This window comes from Amblyomma mixtum, chromosome 2 (genome assembly GCF_055824585.1).
Source record: "Amblyomma mixtum isolate Tamu chromosome 2, ASM5582458v1, whole genome shotgun sequence".
NCBI classification, from domain to species: domain Eukaryota; kingdom Metazoa; phylum Arthropoda; class Arachnida; order Ixodida; family Ixodidae; genus Amblyomma; species Amblyomma mixtum.
In genome coordinates this window covers 38,395,753-38,412,175 of record NC_143013.1, presented here as the reverse complement: position 1 = coordinate 38,412,175, position 16,423 = coordinate 38,395,753, and the positions used below count along the sequence as shown (strand labels likewise).

At 48.5% G+C, this 16,423-nt stretch overlaps 1 protein-coding gene across 1 annotated transcript in view; it reads right to left on the bottom strand.

Annotated features, from left to right (window-relative positions):
* Positions 1-321: 321 nt before the first annotated feature.
* LOC149359020 (cell adhesion molecule Dscam1-like) overlaps positions 322-16,423 on the bottom strand; it is a 38,583-nt gene continuing 22,481 nt past the window's right edge. Inside the window, exons 7-15 of the mRNA XM_089571197.1 lie at positions 11,800-11,922; positions 9,820-9,984; positions 8,730-8,800; positions 7,620-7,848; positions 7,212-7,310; positions 6,169-6,354; positions 2,535-2,687; positions 810-985; positions 322-448 (exon numbers count right to left, since the gene is read on the bottom strand). Of these exons, the coding sequence (XP_089427323.1) occupies positions 356-448; positions 810-985; positions 2,535-2,687; positions 6,169-6,354; positions 7,212-7,310; positions 7,620-7,848; positions 8,730-8,800; positions 9,820-9,984; positions 11,800-11,922 (1,295 nt within the window). The 3' untranslated portion in view covers positions 322-355. The remainder of the gene's footprint in view (positions 449-809; positions 986-2,534; positions 2,688-6,168; positions 6,355-7,211; positions 7,311-7,619; positions 7,849-8,729; positions 8,801-9,819; positions 9,985-11,799; positions 11,923-16,423) is intronic.

Genomic DNA, 16,423 nt, shown 5'->3' with positions numbered 1-16,423 from the left:
GTATATATAACATGCATCAGACCATCGAAAAAGTGAAATAAAATCTTTCGAGATATAAACGAGCGTAAACCAGCAGAGAAATTCGTTCCAGTTAGTTTTCTGGAGTGGCGAAAAATTCCTGCTCTTAAGTAGGCACACCAAAGTATCAGATTCAAAAAAGGACGTTTTGCGACGCTAAACTTGTTGAAAGAGGTCGTCAATGTGCTAAAAAAAAGTCTCTCAGCGGCATCACGTTTATAAGCTTGAAGGAACCCGTTCCTTCTTTTTAACTTTCACATGCGCAAACGCTCGCTGCATATTATAAAGAGGAAGACAGGTGCGACGTTATAAAATCACGGCATCGCGCTAAATGGCGTCACTGATTTTTGTCAGTGGAGGAAGACGCGTCGAGAGCGAGGTGAGAGTTGGAACCACGTCCCTTGAGTCGTGAGTAGTTGCCGTCGTATATCTGCGGGAGAAAGACAGAATCGTTGTCGTACGATCAGCGCGAAAGAGCATTCACTGAATTCCAGCACGACCGAGGATGTGTTCAGATTAAAGAAGAAGCTATTTAGTTAAGCACTCATAACAGACAACTGCCGTTTTCTGCACGAAACTAAACGCAATGCACTCTGGCGTACGCCAAGCATCCTCAGTAGTGGTACACAGGACTACATTCAGGATTTATTACAGATCTTGCATCTTGCCTTCTTTCTCCGCAAGCAGCTAACATAAAACTTCTAAAAAAAAGACCGGCTTAAATGGAGCTTTCAGGGCAAGAGTGGGACCAGAGAGCCTTGGTGCGTCTCTGCACACGTTGCCACACTTACGGACACCGTCTGGTTGGCAGCGGCCAGCGCAGCCTGTGCGTCCCACGGCGTGTCGTACACGGTGGACTCGGCCACACTGCGTCTCGCGTACGACGACCTCGACGCGGCGCCGGCCACGCCCTGCCAGTGGCCGCTGTTACGGCTCTGCACACAACTCTCGTACTTGACGTGGATCCCTGCGCGAAGGGGAGTGACGGCGACGAAGAGGAAGGAGAATGGAATTCAACAACGACAACAACGACAACAACGACAACAACGACAACAACGACAACGACGACAACAATGGCAACAATGGCAACAACGACAACAACGACAACAACGACAACAACGACAACAACGACAACAACGACAACAACGACAACAACAACGACTACAACAAAGACGACGACGACAATAACGACGGCGACGGCGACAACAACAGCAACAACAACGGTGACAACAACGGCGACAACAACAATAACAAAGTGAAAGTACGTGAAAGTATCCGAATTTATAGTTTATAGTGCATTAGTCTATATATTGACATGGCAACCAATGCTGGAAGTGGCTAGATCGGCTGAACATATTGTTACGAAGTAGATGACGAAGAAGCGGGCTGTGGCGCGGGACGGAGCGCTCGCGCTAGGACCGCAGCCATTAAAATCATATTTCATCGGTCATCATGTCGTTCGGTTCCTCGGCTTGCCACCACGCATCAATATGAAGAGAATATAACTTTAGGGATTGCGCTCGTTTTGTGTTATTAGCGCATAACTCGAGATGACGTGGCACTTCAGACCAGGCCAGACATATCGGGGACAGCAACTGTATGCAGGGCGTCCCAAGTAATTTAAATCAAGGGTTACAAAAAAGTGTTCGCTGGAACTGCAGCAGTGAAAATGAAACAGTTTTGTAGGTAGCCTCCGAGAGCTAACAGGCATGCTTTTTTACTTCGGATCAGTATTAGTAATTAGCGCATAATAACTGAAAAATTATTGAAGCTATAGAGATACACGAACAATGTCAATTAGAAAGTTGAGCTTCACTGAATGGAACCACAGATAGCAAAATTAAATGTTTTATTTTTGATGTTTATTCCAAGGTGCTCTCAACAAAGCCTGCGAAATCCCAGATGAGCAGGATGACAAAACTGCAGTTGGTGGAGCGATCTGACAGGGAGTGTGGCTGCGCAAGCCTGAAATCGTCGCATCAAGGGCCACTGAATGAGCGCTGTCAGGCGCGGTGTATGTCAAGCACACACTCCTGCACCAAGTGATTTTGCGCGTTTTTTTCCAAGTGCTGAAAACAATTTTCCACACGGGTTAGTGGTACGAAACACTGTTAACTGCTGCTTTTATCGGTGCCATTGCAACTTTGTTATTGAAGCTTTCGGTGCATTCTCTTTGGTTGACAGGATTTTTTTTTGTAATTAGTAGCACTAACAGGAACTAAGATTATTTCTGCGTGTTTTTAACAATTTATAACACAGCATGAGTAGAATGGTAACATGCTAGCACTTCTTTTTAGAAAGCTTGAAAGTCTTTTTGGCAGCTGCCGTGCCCCTCGCACTTACTATTATTTGTTATGAACAATAAAGAAAGAAAATTAGTGCACACGACATGTTGGAAGGCGCTCGCTGATTAAGTCTAATCAAGGCACTCGACGACACACATCTTTTCCAGTGCGTCTTAGCGGAGCACGTTTCTTCCGCGCGTGTGCATATAATGAGAGCACGCTCGCGCTTACCGTGGCCGCCCAGCGTCCGCCTGTAGTAGGCAAGCGCAGCGACTACCGAGATGACGATGATGCCGAACGACACCGCCACGGGCACCAGAACTTGGGCGCGCAGGTAGAAAGGCACTTCCGCCGCTTCCACCGCCTCTCCGTCGTCCCACGAGCCTGCGGGTGGGCGCCGACCGCTTCAGCTTAATCCTCTTGCGGTTCGTGTACAGTCAGAGTCAGATTACATAACACGTTGCGCTTGTCCTTTTTGGTGAACTAGCGCAATCTATAGCCCTCGCTTATTGCCCCAGGCCCTCGATTCACGAAAGCGAGATTGTGAGCGCGATTTCTAGCGATCGGCATGGCTATAAATCTAGTGTTTATAGCCGAAGCAATCGCACACAGGCAGGTTAGCGAGATATAGACAATCTCAGGTGTACAAGTGGTCAAAATAAACCCACTGCAACCGAACAGTTGAGCCGTCCACCATATTTCGTGCTAAGACTATAAACTAACAACGTACAACAAGGAAATACTATACAAGCATACGAATCAAACAAAGCATTCGTATGACAAGTGGTATGGCATAAAAAGAACAATCACAAAGTGAACAAGGACGGACAACCTTAGGGTTTTTGCCAATGTTTCGGCAAGTCCTCTTGTCGAAACATTGGCAGGCACTCTGAGGTTTTCCTTCACTTTTTCACTTTGTGATTGTCAAGAACGATCTGACCAACCACTCTATACCATGGACTCTATAAGAAAACCAAGGAAATCATGTTGCTGTGTGCAACCACTCATAAGGGGACAGGGAGTTATTTAATATTAGTTGTAAACCATTCCAGCAGTCTATTTTGTCAAAATTATCGCAAATGAAGTCGTAAGTTGACCCAATAATAAAAGGTGCTAACTGTGCTTTCAGTTTTCTCAAGTCTACGCGTGAAAACACGTGCAGGTATTGACGTAACACAGAGGGCAAGACCTTCCAACACGACGTCATCACCCAAGAACGTATCAAAGATTTGCGTCACCTTAAGGGTGTACAAGAGAGGTGTAGAACAAAATGAATATCAGATGACCGCCTGAAACCGCTTGTTCTCCGAATGACCACTCACTACTGTTCACTGCGCTAATCTGACACACGACGGACAACACAGAAAGCGGACATGCACTCATCGCACTTCATGTGCGAAAGTCCATTTTGTCTCGTACGTCACGTGCGCCAGAGTAGTGTACAGCCCTGCTCTGGCACAGAATAGCGCGCAAAGTTGCAGAGTGCACAGAGTAGCGCGAAGACAGCGGATATGCAGAACCATCGAGCTCCTGTTTTAGCACTGCGATCACTGCAGAATGGGGAGGGGAAATAACGAACAACGGCTTCTTGAGTGGGTATCTTTCACTCTCGCGTGCTTTGATTACCAAGACTGCACACCTCTTCTCAGCTCATAAATACGTAACACATTAAGTATGTATTCGCGAACAGGGCTTCACAGGGTGTTCACTCATGCACAAGCACGCTTAGAGACACGCACGCAAAGAGGAGCATAGAAAACAGCGCAGAAAATAGATGTTCACGCACAAATGAGTGAACACGGCCGGGAAAAAACACGACATAGGCCCGTCCATCTATGCGCTAGCGTGTACAGAGATGCGCGAATGTGGCGGCATTAGATTAAACTTACGTACAAAGCGCTCTATCTTTCAAAAAGCGGGAGGAAATGTGGACCCAATGAAAGTAGCGGCATTTCTGCGCCTCGCACGAATGAAATGTGAACCCAACGAAAGTAGCGGCATTTCTGCGCCTCGCACGAATAGAATCAGTCTTCACCCTGCGCTCCTTTGAATCCTGACCGCATCATGAATGAACGGCGCCCCAACAACGTGCACGCAAACAGCCTCCGGGCAACATGATCTGTAAAGGGAGAAAAGGCTGCATTGGCTGGGCCGCTGCAAAGGAGCTCGAATGCGCTTACGAAAACTCAGAGCAGATGCCCGGTGAAAGATTCCGCAGATGGCGAGGGAACGGGCGCGCTACAGAATAACTCAAGCGCTCGGGGGCAGTTCCATTGAAATCTGGCCGCGTGTTACGTAGTCGGCCTCATATTTTACGCACTCTCGTGAAAAGCCACGCGTGATAGGATAGCTTCGAAACGAGAGCAAGGAGAGAAAGAAAAAAAGCAACGGGAAACTCAGACGGCGTCAAAACGGGTGATCCTTCGATACTCGAGAATAAACAGAAACGTAAATACAAGAAAACAAGAGAAAGGCCAGCACGTTCCTTGAAGAACGCACACGCAGAACGTCAATATTGTTCGAGCCTGGCGACCGGGAAGGAACACCTGCAGCTGCTACCGGAAGAAGTAAACGGAGGTGGGGAACGGGGGGGGGGGGGGGGGGGGGTGTAAAAAAAGAGGTCCAAAATGAAAGCAACGGGGTGGCAGAAGGGCTGAGGGAATAGGAAGGTTAGTTTCGGCGAGACTGCTTCTCCGGGCTTGATGCGCGAGAGGAATACGTCGTCATAGCAACGCGTTATTCAGCAGCGCTATCTGAACCACGCGGAGCCAGGCTCGCTCGGTGCTTGGCCTGGCTTCGGCCACGCATCGACGGGGTTTCGAGAGAAAGGGAAAAATCCGGAAAACAAAAGACGGAGTTAGAGAGAGAGAGAGCATGATAGATGAGAGCCAGGGTATGGGATATTAGCGGGCTGTGGATGTTTATACTGGCTTCATTACCGGCGTCCATAGCCGGATCCCGACGGCTTCAGATTGGGGCCGTCCGGCTAGAAGTCATTGGCTTAGCTCGCGGATTTCGTGCGCTTGGAAACATGGAGTTTCGAAAATACTTAGGCTCTGTTGAAGTGCGCGATTTGAAGAGTCTTAGCCGACCAGCAGCGGCTGACCTCCAAGCTCTCTTGGCGCATCAATAATTTTTTCGTTTCCTCTTTCGGAAAGTGCACAGACGCATGGAAGAGCACATATACGCTTCCGTGGTGAAGAGTACTAGCGAACAGTTCCGCGACAAATTCGCCCATTTTGAATCAAGGTCGTTTCAATACTTCGGGGCCACTGTCTTTCTGCGTCAGCTCGAATAAGTCCCCTGCCTTCACTGAAACTGTCTGTGCGTCAGTGGCTTAATTCTACTCTCTCCGCTACCCAGTCACATGGTGCTGACATTAAGCAGCTGGAAATCTGAAAGTCAGATAATTGTTAGAGAGGATTCTACTATAGCTACCTTGCTGAAGAATTCTTCAAACCTATCGAGGTAGCAGTCGAAATTGAAGTGAATGACTGGCGGCAACACCACGTAAACAAACACTTCTCTTCAGCGACCAAGGAAAGAAACAAGCAGCCCGATTGCTGCATTGTCTTGGTTTCTGGAAGAAAAGGTAAATTTTCTAGCCTGTTACGTATACAGTGTAACAAGACCAACTAGCTCGGGTAAAAACTAACAGAAATCGATGTGTTTGTAAGCACTCTTCTCTCGCACACTGCTGCAACTCTTATCGGCGCTGGCGGGTACAAACCACGCCAGTGCACTGGCGGTGCCAGTTACTTTACTGCTGGCGCTTGCCGTAGCATTCGCACAATAAGAGTGTGCTTAAACAGTCTGTCGTCGAAAGCGGTGTTTCGTGCTCGTCGAGTGGGCGGCGGGGACTCACCGCGTCCGAGCGTGGTGAACGAGGCCGGCCCGGAGAGCTGCCCCCGCCCTTCGAGGTTGTAGGCGGCCAGGCGCACCTCGTACTGCATGTCCCTCTGAAGGCCGCGAAGAAGCATCCTACGCGCGTGCGGCGGAAAGTACACCGAGCGCCAGGTGCCCTCGGGGGTCTTGTACATCACCAGGTACTCTGCGTCGCACCACCAGCCCACGGGAAGCCGTCAGCGTGCGATGCGGCGCTGCGCGACTAATCTCTACTCAGCCCGTTACGACGAGGGTAACTGTTTTAACAGTGCATGCGCTGTCTTGGGACATACCTTTGCCTATGCTACCGTGTGCCGTCTGATTGCCGTTTGGCTGGTGCATTGCCGAAGACGAGGATTCGTTGGCATCAGAATACACCTTTTTTTTTCGAGGGAAACCTCCTTCCGAGATAAATGCTTCGGTAATTTTCATACGCGACTAATGCCAAGAACTCATCGTCGATAACTTTAATACAGCAGGAAAAAATGTGCCGTTAAAAATTATTCTGTGGACAAGGCGGAGAATTCTGGGCGCTACTATGCTTCCTAAGCGGAACCAACGTTCTCGAACCGAACACTAACCCATCCAAATACGAACTTTGCACTTCCCAGCGTTTCCATGGTAGACGGAGAGCTCTTTAATTAGGGAACTCGCATTGAAGGTGGCGTCTTTTTTCCCCATAGGCAAATTTTAGAAATTTGGTTAGGACATTAGTGGGCTGCAGTAACGAATGGGAGCATCAAACACAAGTATTCGTGCAATACCGTAGCTACGCAGGTTCTGTCATGTGAAAATGTAGGAAAAAAAAAAGAGTCTCATTTCGCAAAGCACTTTGGAAATTGCATTTATTTTGAGCCTTCATTATATTTCTGCCAAGAGTACGAAAATATTGAGGCATCGCAAATTATTATGTACACTGTGAAATTAAACCAGATCTTTATTATGATTTCAACGACAACCCCTTATTTAACTAACGTTGTGGTCTAAATTGATCGTCCCCAGGCTTAGCTCGTTCAAACTCACGCGTCACACCGTCCGTCGGCTTGTGCTTGGATGTGACGGTCAGCAGCACCGAACAGCAGGTCACCTCGCTGGTGAAGAAACTCGGCGGCCCCGGCATCCCTGTCCGGTCGACGGGGCAGGGACAGAGCACAGGGACAGAAACGAACGGGCTCAGTCAGTGTCTGCGCGCCCCGCCCTCGCCACTCAATTATGGAAACACGAAGCCGGGTTCTTTGATTCCAGCTGCCCCGGGCCGCGCATACACGGGTTAGCGCGGCGAGGAATAGAACGAAAGAAGGAAATGCAGGAATGAGAGAAAGAAGGAAGAAAGGTGGAAAGACTGGGCACCCGAGATCAAGCGGGAAGGATTATTGGCCCCGCATGCGAGCGCGAGTTAAAAGGAAGGCACCGGGGAAGCGGCGGGCTTACCGGCCGCGAAGGGGTGCACCGCGATTTGGTGCGACGAGGGGCTTTGTCCGGCTCTGTTGAAGGCCTGCACGATTATGGAGTAAGCCGTGCTGGGCTTGAGATCCTTGAGCACCGCCGACTCTGCGCCGCCCGTGACGGTCTGGTAACTGTAGGGCAGGTTCGAGTCGTACGCCTTGTAGCCGACGTAGTAGCCCTGGATCTTCCCGTTCCGGTGCTCGGCGGGAGGTCCCTTTTTTTTTTTTGTAAAAGTAATGAGCGGGATGCAAGTTGAAACAGGACGCGATTTCCAACCGAGACGATGAGGGGAAGAGATGGAGAAGAGGCGGAGGGAAAAGTTTGCGTGCATGTGCATGTGTTTAAGGGGAGGGGGAACAGCACAGCAGCAGTTTCATTAAGGCCTCATTGATCGAGCGCTTAGTTGAATGGATTCGTAATTACGCCACGTCTGTAATGCCATTAGCTGCCCTTTGTTCGCCTTCATTCATCAATCGTGAAGAAAAGCGCTGATTTCTCGTTACGATTTTTCTATTAATTTATACTCTGATTTATCGTGATGTGGCGGAGAAAAAAAACGATTTAAATATGGTCTTAGGCTTCGCTCCATCTGCTTCTTCTGAAAGACAATTTCATTTCAACCCGCCAGCGAGCGAAGTGTATTCGAGTGAAGCTTATGACTAGAGTGTCTTTGTTAACAGATATTTCTGTTAAAAGATAATAAATACAATGTACAATTGGTGTCCTTGAGCAGATTGGAGCTACTTTAAGTCTTATGTTTGGTACGACACGGCTGCTTTTAATCTTCGCAAAAAACGCCTGTCGTTGGAAGCTATAGTCGTTTACAACCTTTGCTCGTCCTCTAGGCTCATGCACAGCGTTCGGAGTTTTTCAAGCGCTTACCCTTATATGGGCGATGGTTGCTACTAGTTAGGGAGAGCAAATTTTCAAAGAAAACTTGAAGTGTTTACAAAGAAAACTTTTTCCTCGGATCACTCGCAGACTTTATTTCGATTTAAAACAGATAGATGCAGGCCTAAGCCAAAATTTCCCAGTAGCTGTATTCACAAGGCAGGAAATGTAGTTTACGGTGGTGAAGAAAGACGGTGCACAAACCTTCCACATCACCATGAGTTCTTTTTCTCCGAGTGGAGTCGAATGCACATCTGTCGGTGGCGCTGACGGAGCTGCAATGAAAGCAGGGCTGTGAGCGAGGCACATTTTCTTCATAGTGAGCCACAATATTTGGAGAAACTTTTTCCCTAGCTAGTTTCGATCCCGCTCGGGGACATATTGTGTTATTTTTTCTGCGCTATATTATCTGACGAAATGTTTCGCAGTTTGTTTAATAAGTTCATCTTCATAGTGGTTCTGTCGTAGATTGGTTCTGAGAAACGGGATGCTGCAGCTTTTGGTCGCGCTCTACTTATTATTGAAATAGAAGCAAAGAAAACCACAAAAAGCAAACAAACAGGAGTGCATCAGTGCAAACATAGTCGAGCATGGCAGATGATTTCACGTACGTAACGGTAACAGCAGCGTAAAATAACCAACTATCAGAAAAAGCGGCACACGACGAGCCCTTGTTTAATGTAGTCTCCCCTGGTCTTGTTATTTGGCGCCGCTGCTGCAAATATGAATGCATGCCAACAAGACAACTTTTCCTCCTGATTTCGCGCAGTTTTTGCGAGCAAAGCATAACCCCGGGTCTGAAAGAGACAGTGGATAGCTTGCTTTTTGCCGCGAGAAAGAAAACGGTAATACAGTGGGCGCGGTTGCAGGCGGTGATTTAGAAATAAGGCTGATAGGGAAAAAAAGTGAGCAAAACAGGTACTCGTGGCACCACTGGACGGCTTCAGGCTACCGGGGAAACAGCGAAGGGATGGGTGGGAACCTGAGACATTGTGCTAAGGAAGAGGAGAAGAGAAGAACGCACGCACTCAGCAATATACTGAAACGGGCATGCACACACAAATGCGTCTTTTATCACGCAGTAGCGGCGCGTCCATCTTTTTCGAGCTGCGCTGGCGATTTCCGAGTCCAGCAAACACACACAGCGCAAACCCGAGATTGCAGAGGGGGGGACAACTTTGTTTTGTTCGTGGGCAGCGGAAGGAGGGGGGGGGGGGGGGGGGTGTCTTGTGCGGCGACCATTTGGGCGGGGCGCCGCGGTCGAGACAGAAGCGAGAAATGGTTGCGCACGCACCTTCTTCGCTGGTGACGAAGTGCATGGCCACCGACGGCCCGCTGAGGCCGACGTCGTTCTGCGAGACGAGGTGTCCCGAGTACTCGGTGCCCGGCTGCAGGTCCTGGAGGTACGTGGACGTCTCGGTGCCCGCAACGGTGGCGCTGGACAGCTTCCGGCCCCTGCCTGTCACCGCAGAGAGGGGAAATTGATTCGTTTACCGCTGCAGCTGCCTCCTTTGTGGACGCGGCTAGCTGAGCGGAGGCTCCGCGCGCGAGAACACAGAAACTTCGCCAGACAAGAGGTGATGGGAGAAGGGAAGAAAAGAAAGAGGAAAAGTTCGGAGGACATGGTCTCGTGGATGATTGATCTTGGCCGTTCGGGAAGAAAGAAGGGGATGAATAAATGCCGAGGGACAGGATGATGGTAGGGAAAGGAAAGGAAAAGGGAAGTGTGGGGACACACAAAGGTTAAACGTGGGTGGAATACGGTTGCCTCCGGAGGACCCGGAATAGGAAGTGAGAAGCGGAAAGACAAAGACGAACTAAGCTTTGACTAGCAAATAAAGGGATGCGTGGCCTGGGGAAGGGACCGTCAGGCTCGCTCGATTGGTTTTGGGGTCTCTGTTTGCTTTTACTCTCGGTGGCGACGAGCACGCGATGAGGAATGTGGTGCTTACTGTGACGTAGTTTGACTGTAAAAGCCTGTTCGCAAGCCGTCCTGAGGTGTTCTCTGTGCGGTGCAAAAAATTAAATATTTGGGGAAATAAATTAACTCGACTATTAATGTTTAGCACTTATGATGTCTACCCATCGCACTTTCATGATGGAAGTCTAACGTCCAGTAGCGCCTCGACAGAGAAAGAAGCCCTCTTCCCTCACTGGACGAACTTTCATGTTTAATGTTCCCCTCATAAGGTCTACTCTTCCATCGCAGCGCTTTATCGCTCATTGTTCGTGATTTTGGGGGAGACCGGACAAAGCGAAAGCCCGACGTATATATTCACCGCCAGCGAACCCACCAGACAAAGCAGAATTCACAACCGATTTGTTCGGAACGGAGAAGCTCTAGTTTGAAACGGTCAAAGGAAAAAGAAGAATGGTCCTATTTCAACGAACAAGTAATTTGACCAAAAGCCTGTATGTGTTTTTCGCAAGATGTTGAGCGAAAATTTCAGCTACAATATTAAGTCGATTGCAGTGTGAAGCCAAGAAGAGTGCTAGAGAGCTTGGAATACAAGCCTGACGAGACCATTTTACCAGAGCTGTCAGCAGTAAGAACTGATATTATTTATTTCAGATGTTTGTGTTCTGCTCGAAAAAGTTATCAATGCTGCAACGCGCGCCGTTGTACCTCGCAATAACCATCAGTCGTTTTCATTCACAAAAAGAGGACAGTAAAACGTCAGCACACTTGAGAAAGCCGTGCGTTTCAGCTAGTGCGAAAAACTGGTACAAGTGCCTCTTGTAAAATTCTCGGTTTATTCAGTGGAAAAGAAGGGGGGGGGGGGGGCGACAAATTTAACGGCTGTGTAAACAATGGGTTTCAAGGACATACTCTGCCTCCGGAGTAAGCATTCATCAACTTCCTTTAATAACCTGGGCGGAATGTAGCTTTGCGATATAACTCCAAAGTTGTCTTTGAAATGCGGCTAATGCACGATGCTAGGAAACAGTAATGTGAACACTAGATGGTATCAGGCAACGCAAATGTCGGGATAGGCCGTACGCTTCTCGCAAGACACTTACACCACCAACGCACATAGGGCGTAAAGAAGAGTGGGCGGTGCCAGTATTTCCTCTCGACGCCTATCATGACATCTCTCTCTGTTTTAACGATACCGGCAATCCGGCGACGGTTTCTAAGACCGTTACGGGCTCCAGAAAATGTACCTTCTCTGACTGGCATCGGAAAAGCAATATATGCGTCGGGAGGGCCAGATAGGAAGCAAGAGAGAGATGGCGGCACATTGGGCCCCGAGGCCGAAGGGAGAGCACCCACCGTTCTCTCTCCAATAGCGCAGGAGGAAGTGGGTGACCTCGGCGAATGGCTTTTTCCACGAGACCCGCACCGACCTCTTGCCGATGTCGTCCACTTTGACCCCGATGGGCGGCGACGGGAGCTCTGCGTCCGAGGGTGTTTTATTTTATTGGCGCCGGCAGAAATAACGACGACGTTAGTTGCATTAGGCGTTCGACCTCTTGTACCTCTTTCACCTCCCTCTCCTCTTCATTTCTTTTTGCGGGCCTAGGTGCGCCGTGAAGGAAGCAGCTCTCGTTCGAAAAACTGACCCTCTACACTTGGCGCACCATGTTGTTAAACGTGCTTCTGAAGTACAGCCTTATCTTCATTTGTACAATGAATAATTGTTTAATGCAGTGTTGAATTAATTAATTTCTCGCGGTTTTACTCCTTGAGCAAAACTAATATTTTAAGTGAATAATGAGTCAGTCGCTTGATTAGGCAATTTGTTGATTGATCGAAATGCGTACAAATCTTGTGCTATTACTACTCGTCTACCTAGGTCGCTTGCAGGAACATATAAGCTATCATACGGGCTATTGACCAGAGGTGAACTAGTTGCTCTGACGTAGAGCATGAGCGTTTCTCTTAATGACCACGTGATAGAGCTCACTATCTTCGCGTGTTTTTTTTTGTAGTTCGAGATACAGCAGCGGCACGGACCAGATTAGCTCGCCTCAGAAATGTGCAGTATCGTTAGTTATTTGAATCTTCATGTGTCGTTAATAGTACATATATATCCTGCTCCTTGCCGGGGGAGTAAATGCATAAAACCGCGACAGAGCAAAGGTACTTGACAGCAAGCGTTCGGAAATGGGTATTATTTTTTTAGCTAATACTATTTCAGCCGAAATGTGACATAATTGATAATATAGAAAGGAGAGCTCACAGTACAGCACAGGCGTCAACAAAGATGTAAAATAGCCCTTTAATTCTAGCACAAGCTGTATCACTACGAAGCGTGCATTCTTACAAATGGTGCGACACCTCGCTCACGAAGAGGCAATTCATCCTGTGATTATTCCTCTATTGAAGCCAAGACAAATCCCGCAACTAATAGTACACCACTTTAGACACAGCTGAATGCCGTCGTCTAGCAAAAACCTAGTCTGAAATTGTTTATCGAAATATGCAGAAAAACCGCACTGTATGGTGAGTGTAACTGCTTTGCAAATATCGCTTGAATATTTAGTGCGGTCTGTCATGTGGCACAGCCGAACAAGGGAATAACGCCATGCAGACATGAGCATCGCTGGTGCTTCGCAAGTGCTAGAGAATTGGCTGCAGAGGTGTCGGCAGTGTGCACCACTGATCTCCACTAGGGGGCTGGATGGCGCATTGAGAGCCCGAAAGTGAAGCCACCGGAAGTAAGCGGCCTTGTCCCGGAAGTCAGCCTTTGGCAGTGCACGAAATCGGACCTCAGCACGGTTTTTCAGATCCAGTTTTGTTTTCTCACTTAGCATTTTGTCTTTTCGCCGTTCTCGTCTTTTTCCATGACAATGCCTACCTGTTGCGCCGTCAACTTAGCGGGGAGACCAGCGAAGTCTTCGGGAAAGACGTTTAAAAAATAAGAGCCCATTGCGTCGCAATGAGACTACACTAGCAGACGACAGGACGTCGCTACACACAGTAAGTATTGAACCTCGTCTGCCCAGCTCTGTGTCGTCCCGTCGTGCCGTCGCCAACACTTCCCTTTACTGTGATACACATTCCCGCGCTCAAGCCCAAGTTATGCTATCAATGGGGGATAAATTTAAGAAAGGATAGAAACCTTCACCGGGCAGCTGACTTTACAGTGACCATTTTACCGAATTATGTTTAGACAGAACCGGTGCGAGGGCTAGGCTACTATCTGGTGAGATTTTGACGGTGTTCGGTTGGTTCACATTAGCGCCTCCAAAAGGTATGGTACTGCTTTTTCGACGGAGCGTGTCATCTACTGTTTCGTATTGTAGCAAGTTAAGCCTGATTGGGGCTTTAATTCGTGGTGCTTGGTGGAGTTGACTTCTAACTGCGCTTCTCATGCGCACTGCAGCATTCGTCTTTCTTGTCAGTCGTTCCTCTCACGCTGTGCGTTTTCTTTGCTACACGAAAATTCGGTTTAAGATGACCTAGCCTCATCGTCATTCCACTACTTCTCCTTCACGCTCGGAAGGCAAGAACCAGAGAAGAACATAGTGTTTAATGCCATACTTCTTTGCCGCGGCAGGGTGAGGCCTGCATGCCTGTTTTCTTTGGTTTCTCTGATATTACAGGGTTCTGCACACAATGCTCACATTTCTCGCGTTCAGCTTGCTTGCTCCTTTCATATAACAGCAGACATTACACGAGACCAGCGCAAAAAGCTGATAATGAAAGGGCGAAACACGGGACTTTTTGCATTAAAATACACAGCAGACACCCGACTTCCGGGACAAGCCGTCCAACTTCCGGTGGCTTCACTCGCGCTAGTCTCGGAAAGCGGGAATGCGGCATCCAGCCACCTAGTGGAGATCAGTGGTGTGCGCGGATGTGGTGCGATGCGATACCACGTGGCCAGGTGCGCATAAGCTGGGCCACTGCCATTGCTTGTGCCCACCAAGACCTACTGAACTACAGACCTGCACAAGTGGCCCTGCTCCCGCGCGCATGTTCTAGTTCATGCCTTTTGCCGCTAGGATAGAAACATTACGGGCGGCGTGGGGCTAATATACACCTGTTGAGAAAATGGTCTCCTCCATTGTTTCACTTCAAACAAGGCCGTTTTTTCGTTTGTCCACGTAGTCATTATCATCCATTTATCTATGCCAGGCAAGGTGGTGCCGACAAAAAGAAAGCGGGCAAAATGGAAGATGTTTTTTATACTCTTCCAGATCGAAATAAGTTGTTATTATGGCTATTTTCATTGCTGATGTCAAGATAGCAGAGAAAGACAAAACAAAAGTATTAAATAGCGTGCACAAAATGGCATACGATGATGATGATCATAGCAGACGAACAGGTCAACCGAGCGCCCTCAACGGCCAAAAAGCTAACGAAAGTTGGCGCACGCTGCTCCATAGGACCCTGCCAAGTGTGCAGGTCTGTAGTTCAGTTGGTCTTGGTGCCCACCGACTGTGCGTGGCAGATACCTGCGGTGCTTTTCAGAACGTCCGCAGCGGCCTCGTTTTGATACAGCCGGAAGGCAAGAAGCCCGCGTACTATGCAATGTCAGTGCACGTTAGGAAGGACAGAGGAGATCTTTACACACTATTTACAATATTTAAAAAATATAAAAAAGGTGGCCAAGTTTGTGCGGCCAGCGCGTGAGTGTCCAGGCGCTATCTGAATTATGACCGTGCGTGAGCGACCACACAGCATATTTAGAATTTCAGGGGGTAGAAACTTATTCGGCGCCCTCCACTTCGGCACCTCTTTCTCTCTTCCTTTCTTTCACTCCCTCTTTCGGCCCCTCATACACAGTGCGGTTGAAGATTGCGGGCTAAACTCGAGAAAAGAGACACTGCGCCCATTCCTTTTCTCAAAACCAGTTGTCGATTTTGTCTTTCCAAAACGAGGTGTTTTGTAACACACGCCTTAGGCCGCGTGCCGCAGCTGTCGTCGTCGCTTAGGCGCAGGTGGCTGTGGCGCGCGTCCGAGCTCTTTCTTCCTCTCAACTCTCGATTCTTTCATTTCTCCACTGTCCGCACGAGGCAGTGATATCAGCCTGCTTGGTGGCGCCACGTGTGGTATGTACTTTAAGCATTACATCAAATGCGATCACGAGCCAAGACACAGGCGGTGAACTACTGGAAACAGGAGCGTGTAGAGGGAGAAAAGGAGTAGTAATAGGTTATAGGCTGGTAGATTGGACGACGCACCGACAGGAGACCTGTTAAATGGTAGATCGAAGACCGGACAATAGCTTTATGTGCCAATTCCAATACAACACATGTAATGTTTCCATGTCGCACTGACTGAGAGAAAAAAAAAAGATTTGGAATCGTTGCTTTTATAGAAGGAAATTTCGCACAGCAGAGCGCACACTCCTGTTGCTTCGTTCAAGCAAAGAAGCGTCAATGGAAAGAGCAACCGCAGTGGACGCAGGCAGACCCAGCTGGTGAAATGGAATTTGTAATAGGCGCCGAGTAGCGGCCGGAGCGGATCTTCAGCTTCTTCACTGAAGACCAGCGTGACGCCCGAGAATCGTGCCGGGTAGCCGCCGAGCAGCTATTCCTTCAGACGCGGCATTACCCTGCTACACGGTGAAAGCATCGATCCGACGCGTTGACAAGGAAATAATGACAAGAAAAAAACCTACGCAAATGGTTAGCGGCACTTAGCGGCTAAATGTGTCTTTACTAAAATTAGGGATTCATGCGCAAACCATGGACGACTTCGGGTCTCTGCTGATGGTGACGCTGGTATTTTGGTGAAGGAGCTGAAGATCCTTTCTGGCCGCTTCGTGGTGCTGCTGGCGTTCTCCTGCCATCTATGACACGTCTGTTAAAATTCTCGTTTCCCTGCCCAAACTGCTGCGTGACAACATTCAATGCACTTCAGAAAGACTATCCTTACATCACTTAGTGTACGGTCATCTTGTGGAAAAAACATGGACTCGGAAATTCAAACTAAAACAAGGTAT